The sequence below is a fragment of the Aedes aegypti genome, chromosome 1 (genome assembly GCF_002204515.2).
Source record: "Aedes aegypti strain LVP_AGWG chromosome 1, AaegL5.0 Primary Assembly, whole genome shotgun sequence".
In the NCBI taxonomy this organism is placed as follows: domain Eukaryota; kingdom Metazoa; phylum Arthropoda; class Insecta; order Diptera; family Culicidae; genus Aedes; species Aedes aegypti.
The window spans coordinates 129,976,128-129,994,684 of record NC_035107.1 but is presented as its reverse complement, the minus strand read 5'-3'; the positions used below and the strand labels follow the sequence as shown (position 1 = coordinate 129,994,684).

The window sequence follows — 18,557 nt, the reverse complement described above, 5'->3', positions numbered from 1 at the left end:
TAATGGAAATTACTCGTGAAGAGGTACCTCTGAAAAGGAAAAAACTTTTTGGTAATTCAAAAAATCCCATCTGGTTCAATAGAAATATCAGGAATTTAAAAAAAATCGAAAGCAAAAGGCTCACAAAATTTATAAAAAACATGGAAGTGATGATAATATGCAGAAATACCTGGACTTATGTGAAGAGTTGAACATTGCTATAAATTCTGCACTTGAAGAGTATAACAGAAAAATTGAGAGCGATATAAAGTCATGCCCAAGAAGTTTCTTTAATTATACTAAAACAAAATTAAAATCAAACAATCTACCATCAAAAATGCAACTTGACGATAAAGACGCTAACAACCCGGAAGAAATTTGCCACCTCTTTTCAACGTTTTTCCAAGAAATCTATACGACATTTTCAGAAGAGGATCGGGACCAAAATTATTTTTCATTCTTCCCTGCCCCCTCAAATGACATTAGTGTGCACCAGATAAGTGTACAAGACATCTTATCAGGCTTGAAAGGATTGGATGCCACAAAAAGTGCAGGACCTGATGAAATCCCTCCAGTATTTGTGAAGAAGCTTGCTGTTGAATTAACATCTCCTTTGTTTTGGCTGTTCAATATGTCACTAAAATCCGGCAAATTTCCTAAAATCTGGAAGAAATCATTCTTAGTACCTATTTACAAATCAGGGAAGAAAACTGATATTCGTAATTATCGTGAAATTGCTATAATTTCCTGTATTCCAAAGCTCTTTGAATCCATTGTTAATAGAAAATTGTTTGGGCAATTAAGGAACAGAATTACAAATGCACAACATGGATTTTTTAAAGGCCGTTCCACTTCTACAAATTTACTAGAATTCACCAATTATACTTTGAATGCTATGAACAATGGTAACTATGTAGAGGCTCTGTATACTGATTTCAGCAAAGCATTTGACCGCATTGATATCTCTATGTTACTCTTCAAGTTAGAAAAAATAGGATTTGATAAACCATCTTTAAACTGGATACAATCATATTTAACAAATCGGCAACAAATAGTGAGATATAATGGTAAAAAATCGAATCCTATCCAAGTTACATCAGGAGTTCCTCAAGCCTCACATCTAGGACCTCTTCTTTTCATATTATATGTAAATGATATTTCCTACATTCTTAAGCATATAAATATTCTTATCTATGCCGACGATATGAAGTTATTCATGGAAATCAAGTATGCTAACGACATTGACATCTATCTGAGTGAAATATCTATTTTTGATGAATGGTGTAGTAAAAGCCTACTTCAGTTAAATGTTAAAAAATGTAATTTAATTACTTTTAGCAGAAAGCGAAACACAGAAGAAACAACTGTAGTTTTAGGAAATCAAATCGTTGAAAAATGCGATAGGGTCAGAGATTTAGGCGTAATTTTAGACTCAAAACTCTCTTTTATCGATCATTACAACACCATTATACATAAAACAACAAATATGCTTGGTTTTATCAAACGCTTTGGTTCTAACTTTAATGATCCATACACTATTAAAACTTTGTACGTCGCTTACGTGAGGTCTATATTAGAGTATTGTAGTAATGTATGGTCTCCTTTTATGAAGACGCATGAAGAACGTCTTGAATCAGTTCAAAAGCAATTTCTGTTATATGCTCTTCGTAAATTGGGCTGGACATCCTTCCCTCTTCCATCTTATGAATCAAGATGCATGCTCATTGATATTCAGACATTGAAAAAGCGCCGCGAATTCGCTATGGTTTCATTCGTGAACGATATTGTTTCGCATCGTATTGATTCTCCTAACCTATTAAACAGTTTAAATTTTTATACTCCTTCCCGGCAATTGAGGAATCGTAACTTGTTTTTTATTAATCACCGTCGTACTAATTATGCAAAATTTTCTAGTCTAAACCGAATGATGAGTTTATATAATCAACATTGCGAAACAATAGACTTAACAATGTCGCGTAGTAACCTAAGAATATACTTTAACTCTGTAAGATATAGCAGTATATAGATTTAAGTGTTAACATGTAGTCTACTTTGATTGACGATAATAAATAAATAAATAAATAAATAATACCAATTGTGTGCACTAATTGTGCTGGTGTGGAGGAAACAGCGGAGCATGTCGTGTTCTTTTGCCCGCGTTTCATTGTTGTGAGAGATCGCATGCTTGCTACATCCCGAGCAGAAGAAAAGTGCTACTGAATACCAAACTAAGGTATTCCATACCAGATTCCACAAATAACAAGCTGATAATTATATCAGGTATTGTAATGCCTTGATAATACATGATGGATTTCCATATAAAATTGAATTTTTTCAATAGTACCGTCGTTGGGGGTGACAATGGGTCAAAAAGGGATATGTGCGATTTATTTTTTGAATAACTATCGCAATTTAACTCCAATAAACTTCAAATTTGGTGTGTATGTACTATGATGGAACATTAACAACTGTTCAAAAAATTAAAGACAAATATTTATTCACAGCGGCACCACAAGTGAATGAAAAATGACCCAATCTCACCCCATAGAGGGGGTGACATTGGGTCACTGTAATTGAAATAACTTGTTTTTGAGAATATGATTTCAAAACCATTCACAACTGAAAAATATTGATAAAAAACTATGCAAGCAAGACAAAAAGATATCTGAGAAGTTTCACAAGTATGATAAACCCACTTAAAAGAACGATTATACTGAAAATTGAAGAGCTATGAGAAAAAATATGTAAACCCAACATTTATCGTCAAGTTTACATAAATTTTCTTGGTGTTTCCCTCAAATTGTCTTCAAAGTCTCATCCCCATTGCTATAAAGCTCATTCAGTTTCGCCAAAGATGTACTGAAACAGTGATTATTTTAAACCTTCGCAAATAGTTAAATTTCGGTGCGACATTCCACGATCAATAAATTTCAGGCAGAAGTTGACGTCATAATCCCAGTATTTCAGCGATCCAACTCATTTGTACTTCCGTGAGATGTTTCTATAATATGAAAACACTGATAAATAATCAAATTTAGAAAAAATCACCCTTTTGATAAAAATTTACGATGTTGCTGCGCACGAAACACAGTTGCTGGTTTGAGAAGTTGTCAAAATGCGTTGTATTGTTATTCATTGCACGGAATACTCAAGTAGACTTGTTTGATGTTTCAGAGATGCTGTATTTAGAAAGAATAAACACATCTTAATGAAAAAAGAGAACACCCGGCACCGTAAAATGTCAAACAAGTGGACTTGGAATTTCATTTACTATCGTTCTTGCTTGACCCAATCTCACCCCCATTTTCAATGTTTTAGACATCGTACCGAAAAAAATGATTTTTTTGTGGGAAAATCAAACAGAATCCGGAAAATACCTGTGATGTGTAATGAAAAGACTTTCAACATTCTACTAATACAACGATAGAGGCTAGAGTACATGCGTGATACTTTGTACAGGAGAAATTTAAAGTTGTAAATTTTATCTAGTTTCAACATGCAAGTTTATTGATGTAGTAAACAAAAACTACTATTTCTAAAAATGCATATTGTTATGAATTATGTGTAATAATATGTTCCCTAACATATGAATTATTAATTTTAGTTATATCAGCGTTATTAGCTGAAATATTTCACAAAACATATTTTTCCGTTTTGACCCAATCTCGCCCCCTAGACCCATTGTCACCCCCATCGACGGTAGCTCAATACCTCCAGCAATCCTCAATAGCTATCGAATACCAAAATGAAGTATTTTTAATTGTTTTAATCATTGTTTTCTAATACCATTGTAATAAAAAATTTGGTATTGACAACTGATCAATACCTAATTATGTTAGAATTGCAGCGCCTATGGCGCGCCGACCAAGAGTTGACTGCAGAGGATTAGCCCTGCCGATATTGATCCCTTTTAACATTGTTTAAGTCGGCTAGTAGAAGCAGTATGCCTGGGCTACTTCTGCTACATGTGTTGTGCTATGTGCACTGGCCCCTCCCCGAAGAAATACCGTAAGATGATTCCGGGGAGTTGAGAGTCTGAGGCCAAGTACACCACTTGAACAATTCTAAAAGAATTGCTCAAATACAGTGCATGGGCTAGTTTTAGTGGGTTGTCATCTAAATTAAATTCACTTTTCTCCTCCGTCTGAACTACCAAATGCGAATGACAGAGATTCATAAATTATGTTATTACAAATGGTTGCACCATGCAAATGGTTCATACATGGTATGAAGGTATGCGATTTATAAAAATATTTCATTTGGAATTTTATGATGACATTATTTTTCGCTAGTCTTCTTGGGTTTGGTAGCCATCGTCCATACTATAGAGTAAGGTGGGCCAAAATTTCGATCTTAGTGGAAGAATTGCTTTGAATTTCGAAGACTTTCATCGCGTGATCGGGCATATGTCGCTAAATTCAAAGATTACATGCATATTTTAGGAAGTTTACAAACTCTGCTCATGAGATATTTGTGGCTTGAACTATTGCCCACTATAGGTCAAATTTATTCCCTAAACATTCATGCAAAAATGTATACATCTCAAAGCATCCTTATGGTAAACCATATCTACGCCCTTAGAAATAAAGTCGAATAAGATTGCATGTTTATTTTGTTTCATGTAATAAAATTTCGACCCAGAAAATCCATTTCCACATTTTTAAACCACAAATAGTCAAAACGTTTAAAAATCACAAACATTTTCAATATTTTTTGGAGTGAAATTGTCTTGAACTTGAATAGCATTCAAGCCATCATGACTTTTATAACATTTGTTTTGAATTTATCTAGAAGTTTCATAAAAAAAACTTTTGCTCCACTCAATCTTTCGACACACCCTTCTCTATAAGATACATTCAAGCACGCTGTCGATAGAATTACGGGTGGCCCGGCATTGCGGACGGCAAGCAAAAATTAACGCTAAATAAATTATTATCCCCAAATATTTAACTTTTCCTCTTATCACTTTTACCAGATGGCCGCCCAAACATGTGCAAGAAAATTCATGTGACCAACGCTATTTTGGTCTGCGAGCTCCGAGGGATTTGTTTCAACAAATAGGCATTATGAATATGTAAAGCTGGCTACAAATATTTACTGTTGGAAGTAAACTTTAAATGAAATACCACGGTAGCACAATGAGGAATGAACCGTTTTATCCATTGTTATCGTGTTGCGGAAAGGGGTGGAGCGAGCGTTCTCATAATTTATTAATAGCACTGTACACAACGGAGAAAGTGTGAACATGCACGTCGGCAGCAGACCTAGGATATAGAATGATTATAATTTATTCAAACTTTAATTACATATTGGTCTGATAAGGAACAGATTAGAAGATGATGGGTTCATCCGGGAGGTGTCGAAATTATATTCGTTGATTGGCCCCACTGAGTTCAATACTTGAGGGTTGGAGTTTATTAGGATTTTCGGCTTTTGAAGATGTATTAAATTCAAAGATAATATTTTGAGGTTCCAATTACTCTTGTGATCCAAGATACAAACAGTTTGAATATATTTAATAGGTTTTGGTAACCCGGACCAGCAAATTCGGTACCGGCCGATCAGCACCACTTACGGCGAATACTAATTGAACCAGTGATGCCACATACACAGATTTATCTGTAATTACACAGATTTTTTCCTGTTCTTGCCTAAAGATATCTGTGATCACAGATCAAAGATTTTTTAAATTAAAAAGATTTTCATGATTTTAGGATATTTCACGAGTTTTGGACACGGTTCTGGAAGATATAAATTAGAAATGCCATTTCTCTGTTTAGTTTTTCTCAAAAACTTGAATATTTTAATATTTTAGAAACATCTACGTACCTTTAACTTTCTTTTAAAAGAATATTTACAAATTAGAAATTTTTTACATGCCAAAAACAGTCATAATACGTTGGCATAAATTATTTTTGACCTAAAAAATAAAAATTTTAGATATTTTTGCGTCACAGATTTTGACCAAGATTTTTGGAGGTTCACTTAAGATAAAAAAGATTTTTTTAGCCGAAAGCACAGATGGCAGTCGGAAAAAATGTGACAACACTGAATAGAACAGCGATAGTGCAAACTGTCAAAGCGACAGAGAGAAATCGCTGAGAAGCAAACATTACCCAGACAACCAGAATGTACGTATAACGGAATCACCTTTTGCGTTATGCGATGTTTATATGTGAAAAGTTTCACGTATAAGATGGTGCGAAAAAGCCTTATACGTACAAAAGTGGAGGCGATATACGTGCATTTTTATATGATGAAAAATAGCATGCTATGCGAGTGTAAAGATTTTATTGCGAACTAATCTGTACTATTATACGACTTAATTTATGATAACAAAACTCATTTGACAGCTGCTACGGATTGATCCGACTAACTTTGTACGAGTATACGGGACGAAAAAAAACATACATATAAACTCATAAAATAACGTTTTATGCGAGAAAACTCATCGATCAAACGATTTCATCCATCATGTAGTGCGGGTGTAATTTGTATAAATAAACGATTTTTTTCGTAAACTGTTATGCGACTTTTGGTTGTCTGGGTATTGTCATTATCGGTCATACAAAGGGTGCAAAATCGCGATAAAAATTTAAATTCTGAATTCATTAAAGGAATTCTCCCAGTACCTTCGACATCAGCGGTCATCTAACAACTCAGAAGTAGTTAGCTCAGCTGCTTCCAGGTCCTTCGAAATTTCTCCCATAACCACCGTTCAGGCCAACCGTTCGATGACGTCATCTGACCTATTGCGACCGTCCAGTGGTGAATGCCTGGTGTTGTTCCACACAATGTAGCACCGTTCTCACAATCGTTTCAACCAACGCCTCTCGAGAAAGCTGTCTTCGCCAATGCCCAGTTGCGCAGTAAGTGGCGGCAGGGCAATCGAATATAGATCATCCAATTTCGTGCTTCAACAGTAGCATTTTCATCTACAAGCTGTGGGATGCCTGGATCGGTGCCCTACACCGGATGTGGTCCATCAAGGTATATTCCAGAGGAACACACTATAGGCGATCAGGTGGCCAATAGTCGAAAAAATGACTTGTTCTGATAGGTTTTTCTTGAACATCATTCCATAGCCAACACTTCTGTTCCGGATGGAACGAGCCGTAAAAGAGGTAGATTGAAACTTCCTAGATTTTCTTGCCTCATCTGCCAACTAGTCGCAAAACACACGCTTCTTTCGATTCCCGACTCGTGGCACTCACCAGAGTGCAGCCCCCAACACTACCCACCTTCCTACGCCTCTGTGGTCGAGAATTCCCACTGTGAGCGAATGAGTTCGAAGAACACCGTGAGTAACCGAGTGAGTTCCATACCATCAGTGAGTACCAGCCGTCATTGTGATCCAGAAACATCGAGAATGTTCACGCACATATGGAACACGTGCCACGCGAACCTTCTAGAATACGAAAGAGCGACTATAAATACCGAACCGCTCCGCACTAGGAGTCAGTTTTGTTTCAACCGCCGCGAATATAACCCGACCGAAGAGTAGTAAAAAGTAACAGTGACGTAAATAGTGAACAGTAAAGTGTAAAGTGAGAATAAAGTAGTAGTGTACTGTGGACTAGTAGAATCAGTGGTGTTGATTTCCTTCATTCCGAAAAATACAGTCCACCCCGACCCGACCGGAGTTGGCCACGGTTAACGCGCCAACATAGTGGTCCTTCGAGCCGGATCCAGCGCCGCCCGCCGGAGGAAAGGAATCGACACATCTGCCGCTCGACGAGAGCTATTCCGGCACGCTTGCGTGGTGACCCAGACCAGAGCGTGTATTTATTTATTTATTTATTTTTTTACCCAAACGTGCATTCCGAGAGTAGAATCCTCTCCTATATCCTATATCCTATATCGCCGCCCTATATGACACGGTTCCGTGGTACCACACCGTGTTCCAGATGTTCACTGAATCCGACCGTTTAGCCGACACGTCTGTTTGGTGCCCTCACCAAGACGTGTACCACCCGCCCGAGGAAGTGATCAACCATCGCCACCGCTCATCGCGAGAATTCCCAGCACGTTTGCCTGGTTGTGCGCCCAAACGTGTATTTTCAAGTTGGTTGTTCACTATTGCCGCCCAATCCGACACGTTCCCGTGGGTTCCAAACCACAACGTGTAGCTGTTCATTATCGTCGCCGCTTATCCGACACGTCTGCGCGGTAGCTATACCGGGACGTGTATCGCCGAGAGGAATAATAGATTTGCCACCCATTCCGACACGGTTCTGTGGTGCCTGTAGCACACCGTGTTCACTATCGTCGCGCCCATCCGACACGTCTGCGCGGTACCCATACCGGGACGTGTTTCGCTGAGGAGAATAGATGAATTTTGCAACCGCCAATAATCCGACACGTCTGCGCTGTACCGATACCGAGACGTGTATCACCAGGAAAAAGACATTCGTTCCGCTGCCCAACACAAATCACCGACACGTTTTGTTACACTTTCCCAAAGCGTGTAGCAATAGGAGGAACCGTAACCCGACCATTCGACACGTCTGCGTGGTGCTTGGACCAGGACGTACATCCGTCACCGTGTTTGTTCGACACCCGCCAAACGATGAAGAATCACTGCTCAGAGTGACTGTTTCGACCCGACACGAACCCCAACGCCTTGGAGTTTCGAATTCCATCAAGAGACGCTATGCAGCAGAATTGCATGCCGAAAATGAGATCCATTAAATCGAACGATCTAGATGCTGCTTCATACGACCGAAAAACCGATTGGAATTCTGCTACTGATCCCAACATACCAAAAGAGTTCTCGTCGCTATTACGCCTCTGAACTCACGTGAGCCTGAAGCTAGAGCGAGTACGAAGCGCACTTACTGCCGCCAAGGATCAGATGAGCCTGCCTCGACTCAGGACTAGAGGGTCTTGTTTCCCGGACTGAAAAAAATCCCGGGATTCGGGATTTTGTTTTTCCCGGGATTTCCCGGGATCCCGGGATAAAAATCAAATGCTTCCAAAACAACTATAGAACGTCCGGAGCAGATATTGAAGCAATGTTTAGAGCAGTTTCATATCAACCGAACCTGTTTTTGAAGGTTAAGTTGAACTATAATAGACAAAAACAATATTATCTAAGATTTAATGCATCAATATTTCACCTATCTGCAGTTGAAGTCAATGGGCATTTATTATAGTTAATTTGAAACGAAAATCAATGATGCATAAGGTATAGGTAATACAAATCACTCTCAAATTTTACCAAATCTTTCAAAATCTACACTCATGATTATGCAACTTTACGATGTTGTGTCATACGGAATATTCATGCTTTTAATTATGGGCATGACAGCCACAGGTATGTTGGTCGTGGAAAATGTAAGGTACATCGGGCAAACTAAAACAGTTGCGAGAAGATAAAATGGCATCGATAACTTTTTAGTATGATGAAAAAGTCAACCACCAAATAGAATAAACCGTAGATAAACCTGCAATAGTTTATTGAAAATTACGTTACTAACATACCAGAAAAAAAAACAAATGGTTAAGCATAGTGGCCTTTAAGGTGAAACAGCTTGGAATCCGAATTCAACAATGAACCAAAACTTTGAAAGCACAAATCTTGCGAAAGAAGGATCAAACAACAGTGCAATTTCTATTTCAGCTTTGTGCACTAGCAGAAAGCTTAAAATAAGAAGATTGACTTTGTACGATCATTATTTCAGCAGATTAGTGCCTTTGAAATCGTGAGTAGGGGAACAAGCCGGCCATTGTGCCTGCCATGTTTGAATTCCGAGATGTGTCACCTTTACCTCAATAAAAAAAGTTTATTGAGTGAGCCAAATGCAATAACTTAAATACATTTTTGCATCAACAATCACCAGAAAAACATGCAGCTTGTTTTGTGTCAATATTTGAAAATAATGCAACAATATTTTCTAGTTCAACATACAATTTCGGGAAATCCCGGGATATTTTCGAAAATTTTTTAGATCCCGGGATTTCCCGGGATTTTTGTCCCGGGATTCCCGGGACAAGACCCTCTACTCAGGACGTACTTGAAGAACGTTGAGGACGCCTACGCTGAGTTCTGCGCCGTACACAGCAAGGTGATAACGATAGTCTCAGACACCACTCTCCAACGACAGGAGGAAGTATTCGCCGACTTCAAAGACCGATATAATGTTGTACGTACGATCATCGAAAATCTGATAATAGCCCAAGAAAAGAGCCCTGCTAGAAGTTCGAATCCACAACAACAACCGTTCAACGACCTGACCCCTACTAACGATGTATATATATATATAACATTTTTGCTCCATTATGACACACCCTATTTCTCAACCAGTTTTCACTTCTCAAAGGGAGATGGCACAAGCAGCGAGTAGAAGCAACAGCAATAATCTGAGGCCGTTCAAGATGGAAGAATATTCGGAAGGCACACAACAATCCTTTGTTTTGATGTAGACTCCACACAAATTCACCAAAAACGGGTTTGCTTATCGTTTCGTTTTCGATAGTTTAACTTAATTAACGTCTGCTAATACTATTGGCAACGGCAGCGGTGAACATCGGCTACCACTATTTATACGGAAGTGCAGGTATTAGGATCGAAAACACGCAAAAACGATTATCAGATTATCGGAGCCAAAAAACAACAAGCACAATCGACAACACACACAATGTTACGACGATTTCAGATAAGGAACAAAATAGCCAATTTTCACTGAATTCGGTGACCCACTAGATCGGTTTTTCATGGAATGGCTGTAGAGTGGCTCTCAATCTAAAGGTTCTTGGTTCGAATCTTGCTCTAGCAAATTTTGATTTTTTTTGTTTTCATTTTATCGGATTGACTGACAGAATTATAAATAGATCCGAAACGGATGCGCGAATCATGATTTTCGAGCATACGATCCAGGATTCCGAGCACGCGTTACGACAATCTGACTCATGATATCGTGAGTCCAAATCATGATGTATTTTCATAAGATGAAAACACTCTGGAATCATGACATCCGGGTGCATAATCATGGTTTTGGATTCTGATTTCTACCCGTGTATGAACGCAACCCTTAGCTGACAGTCTTCGGCCATCAATTGACACGTTGAAGCAAGAGATAAGGTCTTGTCTAAGGTCTCCAACCTTAAATCTAGCTACACCAATGGATACATCTCCAGGAGTTTCTAAGATTTTAACAAACGTTCCTTTTGATATCAAAAACAATTAGGTATTTTAATTGATCGTCCTTGATCGGGAAGCTTCCACATAATTGCCACATACGCCTCATGTAATTGCCCTCAATTAGCAACACATGGCCATGTATAAGAATTTAAAGGATTTAAGCCCATTAACTATTCTGATTGTGCATAATGAAGGCTGGGTGCTTTTGTTGCACAAACAACTTCCAGTGCAGTTAGTTGAAAGACCATGGCGGGCAAATACATGAAGTTTCCAAAATCTGCGAACGTGCCACGTGGCACTTCTTCATTCGAGAGTTTTCAAAGAATTCTCTATTGGCAGCATATTACTCTAAAGATGATTGGCTGTGATATTTTTGAAATTAACTTTCGTGTTTCTTTCCTCACTGTATTCATCATATTTTTGGCTGTGCTATTTATGGTGATATCTCTTATCAATCTGTACTTTTTCCGTGATAACATATTCAACTTCACTTTTGTGCTTGTAACATTTTTCTACGGAGTAATTGGCTGCGGGAGACTTGGATTTCTACTTACGCATTCAAAAGTTTCTTCTAAGTTGGTGTTCGAAGCTAAGAAAACTTATGAGCTGACATCTAGTGGCGCCAGTGAAACAAAGGTTCTCGTCAAATACACCAAAATGTTGCAGCAGTGCGTTGTGTTTTTCAGCATTGCTTTTATGTTGGGAGTGGTACTCACTGCAATAATGCCTTTGATTTTATTTTTATGGAATGGTGAAAAAATTCTTCCGTTCGGAGTGATATTGCCGTTTACCGATCCCAACTCGGTGGATGGTTACCAGTTGAACTACCTGTATCAGATAAGTTGCATGCTGTGGACACCACCTGGCTTAACAGCATCTCAAAATATGTATTTCGCTTTAGTATTCAACATCTGCATTCAGTACGATTTGCTCATTTTGAAATTACAAGCACTCGATGAGTTAATTTGTCAGAACAAAGGCGAAATTCATGATATAAAAATTCGAAGCAAAATAATCGACATCATTGAAAGCCAACAGCGACTGGACAATTTTGTAACTACCCTTGAAGAATTATACGCAACACAAGTTTTTATTGAAGTTGGCAGCAACGCATTGCAAATTGTGATGACGCTTTTCGTGCAACACATTGTAAGTATAGTAGGACGCCCAGGAAAAGAAATCAATGTTTGGAAAGTAGTTGTGTTGAACCATATTATTAGGTGTAAAGCAAATTAACTTTGTAAAAAATCGTTTCAAGGATTCGTCAAATGAATTTGACGGGTTTGGTGGTCCAATAGCTACCGATTCTGCTTCATAAGCAGCAGGTCATGGGTTCAATTCCAGGCCCATCCCTTTCCTCGTTCTTTGTAGTTGAATATTTCACTCGCTTCTGGCATTCACTCTTATTATATCACAGTTGATCTATCACAGTTCATAGCATTTGCTAGAACCCGTGACGGACAAAAAAAAAACGTCTCCCTACGCTTCCATTCTTCCATCATTCTAGAACGCCTTTCCTTACGCCTGATACATAGGCAATCTGCTAACCAAACAGCAAGCCTATCTGCAATAAAATTATACCAGCCCTAAAATTTCACGCATTAACTGGCGTAAACGCAGTGGTATATACGGACTACTGTGAGAGCCAGTTTAATGTATCATCAATTCCTCCCCCTTTCCCTCCTTGGTCAGCATTCTGACGTGACAGGCGCTAGTCACAAGCAGTCATCTGGTTAGTTCCTTGTGTAAGTGCAACTGATCTGGCGATACTGGAGTAGCAACCACGGGCGATCAATCAAGCTCAAGCTCAAGCCAAATGAATTTATTGAAAATTCGCCAAGTCCGCCAAATAAATTTATTAAAAACAATTATATTATTATGTATCAAGATGATAGCCGTGAATATACCACTACGGGCGCATTATTATTATCAAGTTTGAAAAATTACTAGTCAAAGCCAGATAGCTAGATGATATCAAATTGATGACAATCATCATTATTGGTAATATTAATCGAATAAATATCGATGAACACAATCTCGAATACCAAAACGTCAAAAGCAGCCAATTTAATATTGCGATTTTAATTTTATTTTCCATATCGCGTTCTTTAGAAATTGAAAATATATATTTCTTTTATTTTCAGAACAAAATCATTTTTCTAAGAAGTTTTTTTCAATTTTCTCGTTTTGACGTTTTGACGTTAACACAATTGTTCTACAAATATGTTTTAAATAAATATATTTTTCGTTCAAGGGCAGAGCACCATGACTTTTCAAACATTGATTTTTTTTCTGAGACACCCTAACGTATAGAAACGCAGTTACTCATAACACTTTTTTCTCTACTAGGATATGTGGATGCCAGGATACCTAATATTGTTGATTGCAACTTTTCAACTATTTGTATCGTGCTTTCTGGGGACGCTCATCGATATCAAAAGCGAACTTTTTACGAAGGCAGTCTACGACATATCATGGCATAAAATGGGAAAGGAGAATCAAAAAACCCTCAAATTTATGTTAGCCAAGTCACAGTGTTCGCTGCAGCTTTCATGTGGAGGAATGATGACGCTTAATATGAATCTGTTTCTAACTGTGAGTTAAATACGAATGCAACGTATGGAGAAAAACTTATCTGCCACATACATTTCAGGTTTACAAGAAAATCTACTCGATCTTCATGATGTTGCAGAACATATAATTCAAAGGTCAACGCTTCTAACTGCAGTATTAAACACAGGATGTAATACTCATCATCACATTTGTTATATTGAGAGGATATCTCATGTCAAATCACCGTGAGAAAGGAATTTTCAAAATAAAGAGTTGACATCAGCTTGTCAAAAACGCATCATTTATTTCCATTTCAGCGGTCGTCGTTGTCGTCGTCGTCTGTCTGATGGCAAAGCGCACTTTTGAAGAGCTCCAACCAATCTGCAGTTCGGTTCTGTTCAAGTGAACAAATATGCGTCGGCGGGACAGCAAATCATTTTCTTTTGTTTCGGTTGACCAGCAGACTAGAGAAATAAAATTAATGTCCATTTGGACGCCGGAATGGGGTGTGTGATTTGCACTCACAGATTGACAGTCATTTTTGACGGAGTGGTTCAACGGTTTCGAAACTTGTAACAGAAGTCACTCGGAGTCTGGCGCTGGGTCAAAAATTAATATTATGGTAATATCGAGTGCTTGTAACGGCGATCTCTAAATCACGTGTTTTTTCAGCTTATTATTAGCAACTAGTGGTCCCGGCAAACTTCGTCTTGCCATCAAGTAGGCTGTTGAAAAATGCCCTGCAGTTTAGTTTTATCCAGTTTCTTCGATTTTTATGGCGCTTTTCCTAAGCTTTTCTCATGCACGAACACGTCGCATCCCCTATCGAATCCAACAGTGAAAGCATCAGGTGAGTCTGTAGACGCGTTCTCTAGCCATTTCGTGACATACAAACACCATACTATGTTTATGAGACATTCAGCTCACGGATGGTTCGTCACCTTTTTTTCCCTACTTACAACCCTAAGAAGGGTATAAAGTTCGCTTGAATAACTGACTTATGATTATATAACAAACGATAGAGCTGTATGTTTATTTTTTTAGAAGGTGGTAAATTGCATTTACGTACTAACCCAGCGATCACGTTTGATATGGAGGCTAGCCATATCAAATTCGTCCTGACTCGGAATCCACTACCGACTAAATCCACCTTCGCCCACGAGCCATTTTCCCCGGAACTGCCGCTTGTCATTACTTCATGGGGGAGGCTATTAAGCTGAGCAGCACTGCTTCTTGCTTCGCTTTCTGTATGTGACTCATGTGTATCTTGTGCTCCTGTACTTCCCTTGCTCTTTTCATTCTGCATTTGGGGCTGGTATCACGCCTGGCCATGTCTCTACTGTCGCTTCGTTGCTCTGCTGCGACGCATTCGGGGCTGGCATCTCGGCAAAACACTGCGCAACTTTTGTGCCTGCTGCTAATCCACTGATTCTCGAGCTCTCCAGGTTGCACCAGCTGGATGCCGAGGTCGGTCCAGCGATTCCAGTTGGAGGGTAGCTTCCGGTTCACTGGCGTCCCGATGATCGAAAAATGGTAGTTTGTCACGAGAGAGAGAGAGAGAGAGGGAGAGAGGGAGAGAGGGAGAGAGAGAGAGGGAGAGAGAGAGAGGGAGAGAGAGAGAGAGAGAGAGAGAGAGAGAGAGAGAGAGAGAGAGAGAGAGAGAGAGAGAGAGAGAGAGAGAGAGAGAGAGAGAGAGAGAGAGAGAGAGAGAGAGAGAGAGAGAGAGAGAGAGAGAGAGAGAGAGAGAGAGAGAGAGAGAGAGAGAGAGAGAGAGAGAGAGAGAGAGAGAGAGAGAGAGAGAGAGAGAGAGAGAGAGAGAGAGAGAGAGAGAGAGAGAGAGGAGAGAGAGAGAGAGAGAGAGAGAGAGAGAGAGAGAGAGAGAGAGAGAGAGAGAGAGAGAGAGAAGAGAGAGAGAGAGAGAGAGAGAGAGAGAGAGAGAGAGAGAGAGAGAGAGAGAGAGAGAGAGAGAGAGAGAGAGAGAGAGAGAGAGAGAGAGAGGAGAGAGAGAGAGAGAGAGGAGAGAGAGAGAGAGAGAGAGAGAGAGAGAGAGAGAGAGAGAGAGAGAGAGAGAGAGAGAGAGAGAGAGAGAGAGAGAGAGAGAGAGAGAGAGAGAGAGAGAGAGAGAGAGAGAGAGAGAGAGAGAGAGAGAGAGAGAGAGAAGAGAGAGAGAGAGAGAGAGAGAGAGAGAGAGAGAAGAGAGGAGAGAGAGAGAGAGAGAGAGAAGAGAGAGAGAGAGAGAGAGAGAGAGAGAGAGAGAGAGAGAGAGAGAGAGAGAGAGAGAGAGAGAGAGAGAGAGAAGAGAGAGAGAGAGAGAGAGAGAGAGAGAGAGAGAGAGAGAGAGAGAGAGAGAGAGAGAGAGAGAGAGAGAGAGAGAGAGAGAGAGAGAGAGAGAGAGAGAGAGAGAGAGAGAGAGAGAGAGAGAGAGAGAGAGAGAGAGAGAGAGAGAGAGAGAGAGAGAGAATGTACGTCGATTTCTTCAGTGAATATCTCGCACTTGGGCACATGAAGGAAGTTGAAGATGAAGCCGCAGAAGCAGACATCAGGAGGTACTTCTTGCCACACCACGCTGTTCTCAAGCCGGACAGTACTATCACAAAGCTGCGAGTGGTGTTTGATGCTTCGAATTGACCACCGTGACATACGGCACTTCGTCTGCACCATACCTGGCTACAAAATGTCTGCAGCGCTTAGCAGAAGACGGTGAATCTTCTCATTCCGTAGCATCAAAGGATTTCTACGTTGATGACATGCTTACTGGAGTTGACACGGTTGAGGAAGGTCAACAATTGGTGAAGGAGATCATCGATCTGTCAGATTCAGCAGGTTTTACGCTGCGGAATTATAATAATAGAGATCTTCTCGAATGCGTTCCGGAGAGTTTGAGAGATGAACGAACTATCCTCACATTAAATTCATCCGAAGCCACTATCAAAACCTTAGATTTAGCTTGGGAACCGGGTGTAGATGTCTTCCGTTTTACATTCCCTTCGTTTAATTGGGCAACAACAGTAACGAATCGTGTTGTAGTATCCGACATTTATCGTCTGTTCGATCCACTGGGTTTGGTTGGACCTGTCATCATCTAGGCCAAGATTTTCATCCAGGAATTGTGGAGACAGAGCAGCGAATGGGATGAGCCCTTAAGTCCAGAATTACAAGCACAATGGCAAGAGTACAGACGAAATCTAGCAGGGCTAGAAAACCTAACTGTTCCCCGTTAGATAGGATCTGGCGGTCATATCGTCAATACCGCGCTCGTGAGCAGTCTTGGCATAGCTGTGAGGTGTTTCTTTTGGACGGATTCTACCATTGTCAAATGTTGGCTTTCGTCTTCCCCGTCAAGATAAAAACAGTTCGTAGCGAAGAGAGTTTCGGAGATTCAGCACATCACAAATGATGGTATCTGGATCCATGTTGCTGGAGCAGAGAATCCAGCGGACATTATTTATCGGAGAATGACTCCCACACAGCTACAGTATGAATCACTTTGGTTCAGTGGTCCATATTGGCTGAGATCAGATGAACACAACTGGCCTTCGGCCCCGCAGATAAGCGAAGATTATTTTGATCTGGTGGATCTTGAGGTACAAAGCGTGTCAGCAGCATATCCTACGATTCAACCAAGCAATATCTTCAGCTTTCGATCTTCGTTTAGCGAGCTCCAGCGACTTACTGTATGGATGCTCAGATTCCGTCACAATTCGCAACTGGTGAATCGTAGCATGCGGCGCCATGGTTCTATTACTAAAGCCGAGCTTGAAGATGCAGCAGACATCGGTTCGTATTTCGCAAAGAGAAAGCTTTCCGCAGGAGTTAGCAGACCTGACGGACGGCAGAGGTGTTAGAGAATCGTCGAAGATTCTAGCTCTTAATCCGCAACGAAAAGATGGAATATTGTGCGTTGGTGGCCGGCTTCGTCACGCTTCAATTGTAACGCAACGCAAACATCCATATATTCTTGATCACCGTCATTTCACATACATCGTCGTCGCTCACTATCACCGGAAACTGTTGCATGGCGGGCAGCAGGTAGTTATTTCGTCCGTACGAGAGCGTTTCTGGCCGACATGTGTCCGAAATCTTGTTCGGAAGGTGTGTGCCATGTTTCAGAGCAAGGCCAAAAATATAGGATCAGCTTATGGCTGACCTCCCTCCTGAGATTTTCTTAAACCATGTGGAAGTGACTTATATCGATCTGAACAAGATATAGATTTTGCTGAGCAAAATTTTTCCTGTAAAATGCAGCAAATAATCGCTATATCAGCGAAAAAAACAAGTGCGCTCTGTGAATAAAAATAATACAGTATCCGGCCCTTAGGCATGGATGCCATGACAAAATGGTAGAGTGTCTCTAATAAAATATAATAATAATAGAATCGGGTAATACAAATGTATTATTTTTGATTTTCCATGCCAATTTTTTTCTTTGGGTTTTTAACGGGTTGACTAAAGCAAAGGGTTTGAAAATTTATTAACGATTTTTTTTAATTTTCTGAAGACACCATGAAATCTTCAATGTTTTAAGTTGTTGAAATCGTTATTTCCTTTGCATCCGGGATGGAAAAAAATGCTGTGCTGTAAAGTTTTCATTCGAATTGGTCCATCAATTCCAACAATTCTCGAAAACTTATTTAAACAGTCTTAAGCCAGAAAAAGTAAATAAACTTATTTTATCGATCCAACGTGTTTCGTAGACGAAATTCTACACCTTCCGCTATAAACCAACTTGAATTCCAATTTCAAAATGTTTAATTAACGGCGTAAGAAAGATTCTCAACTATCGCAACCTAACCGCTACTTTCATCGCTCCACTGTATGGAGAATTGAATTGACTTAACCACGAATCAAAACAAAACACTACTTGAGTCGATTTTACACTGGT

General features: G+C 39.7%; 1 protein-coding gene across 2 annotated transcripts; it reads left to right on the top strand.

Annotated features, from left to right (window-relative positions):
- The first annotated feature begins 11,372 nt into the window (after positions 1–11,372).
- Positions 11,373–14,249, top strand: LOC5576885 (putative odorant receptor 83c). Of its 2 annotated transcripts, XR_002498915.1 has the most exons (4): positions 11,373–12,271; positions 13,472–13,717; positions 13,776–13,920; positions 13,993–14,249. XR_002498915.1 is itself a non-coding variant. In XM_001662935.3 (3 exons), exons 1-3 carry the CDS (start codon positions 11,384–11,386, stop codon positions 13,821–13,823), a joined length of 1,182 nt encoding a protein of 393 aa, XP_001662985.3. In that variant the 5' UTR covers positions 11,373–11,383; the 3' UTR covers positions 13,824–13,980. The 2 variants fall into 2 exon arrangements, 1 of the variants encoding a protein (XP_001662985.3); XM_001662935.3 differs by lacking the exon at positions 13,993–14,249 and having other exon boundaries at positions 13,776–13,980.
- The last annotated feature ends 4,308 nt before the right edge of the window (positions 14,250–18,557 follow it).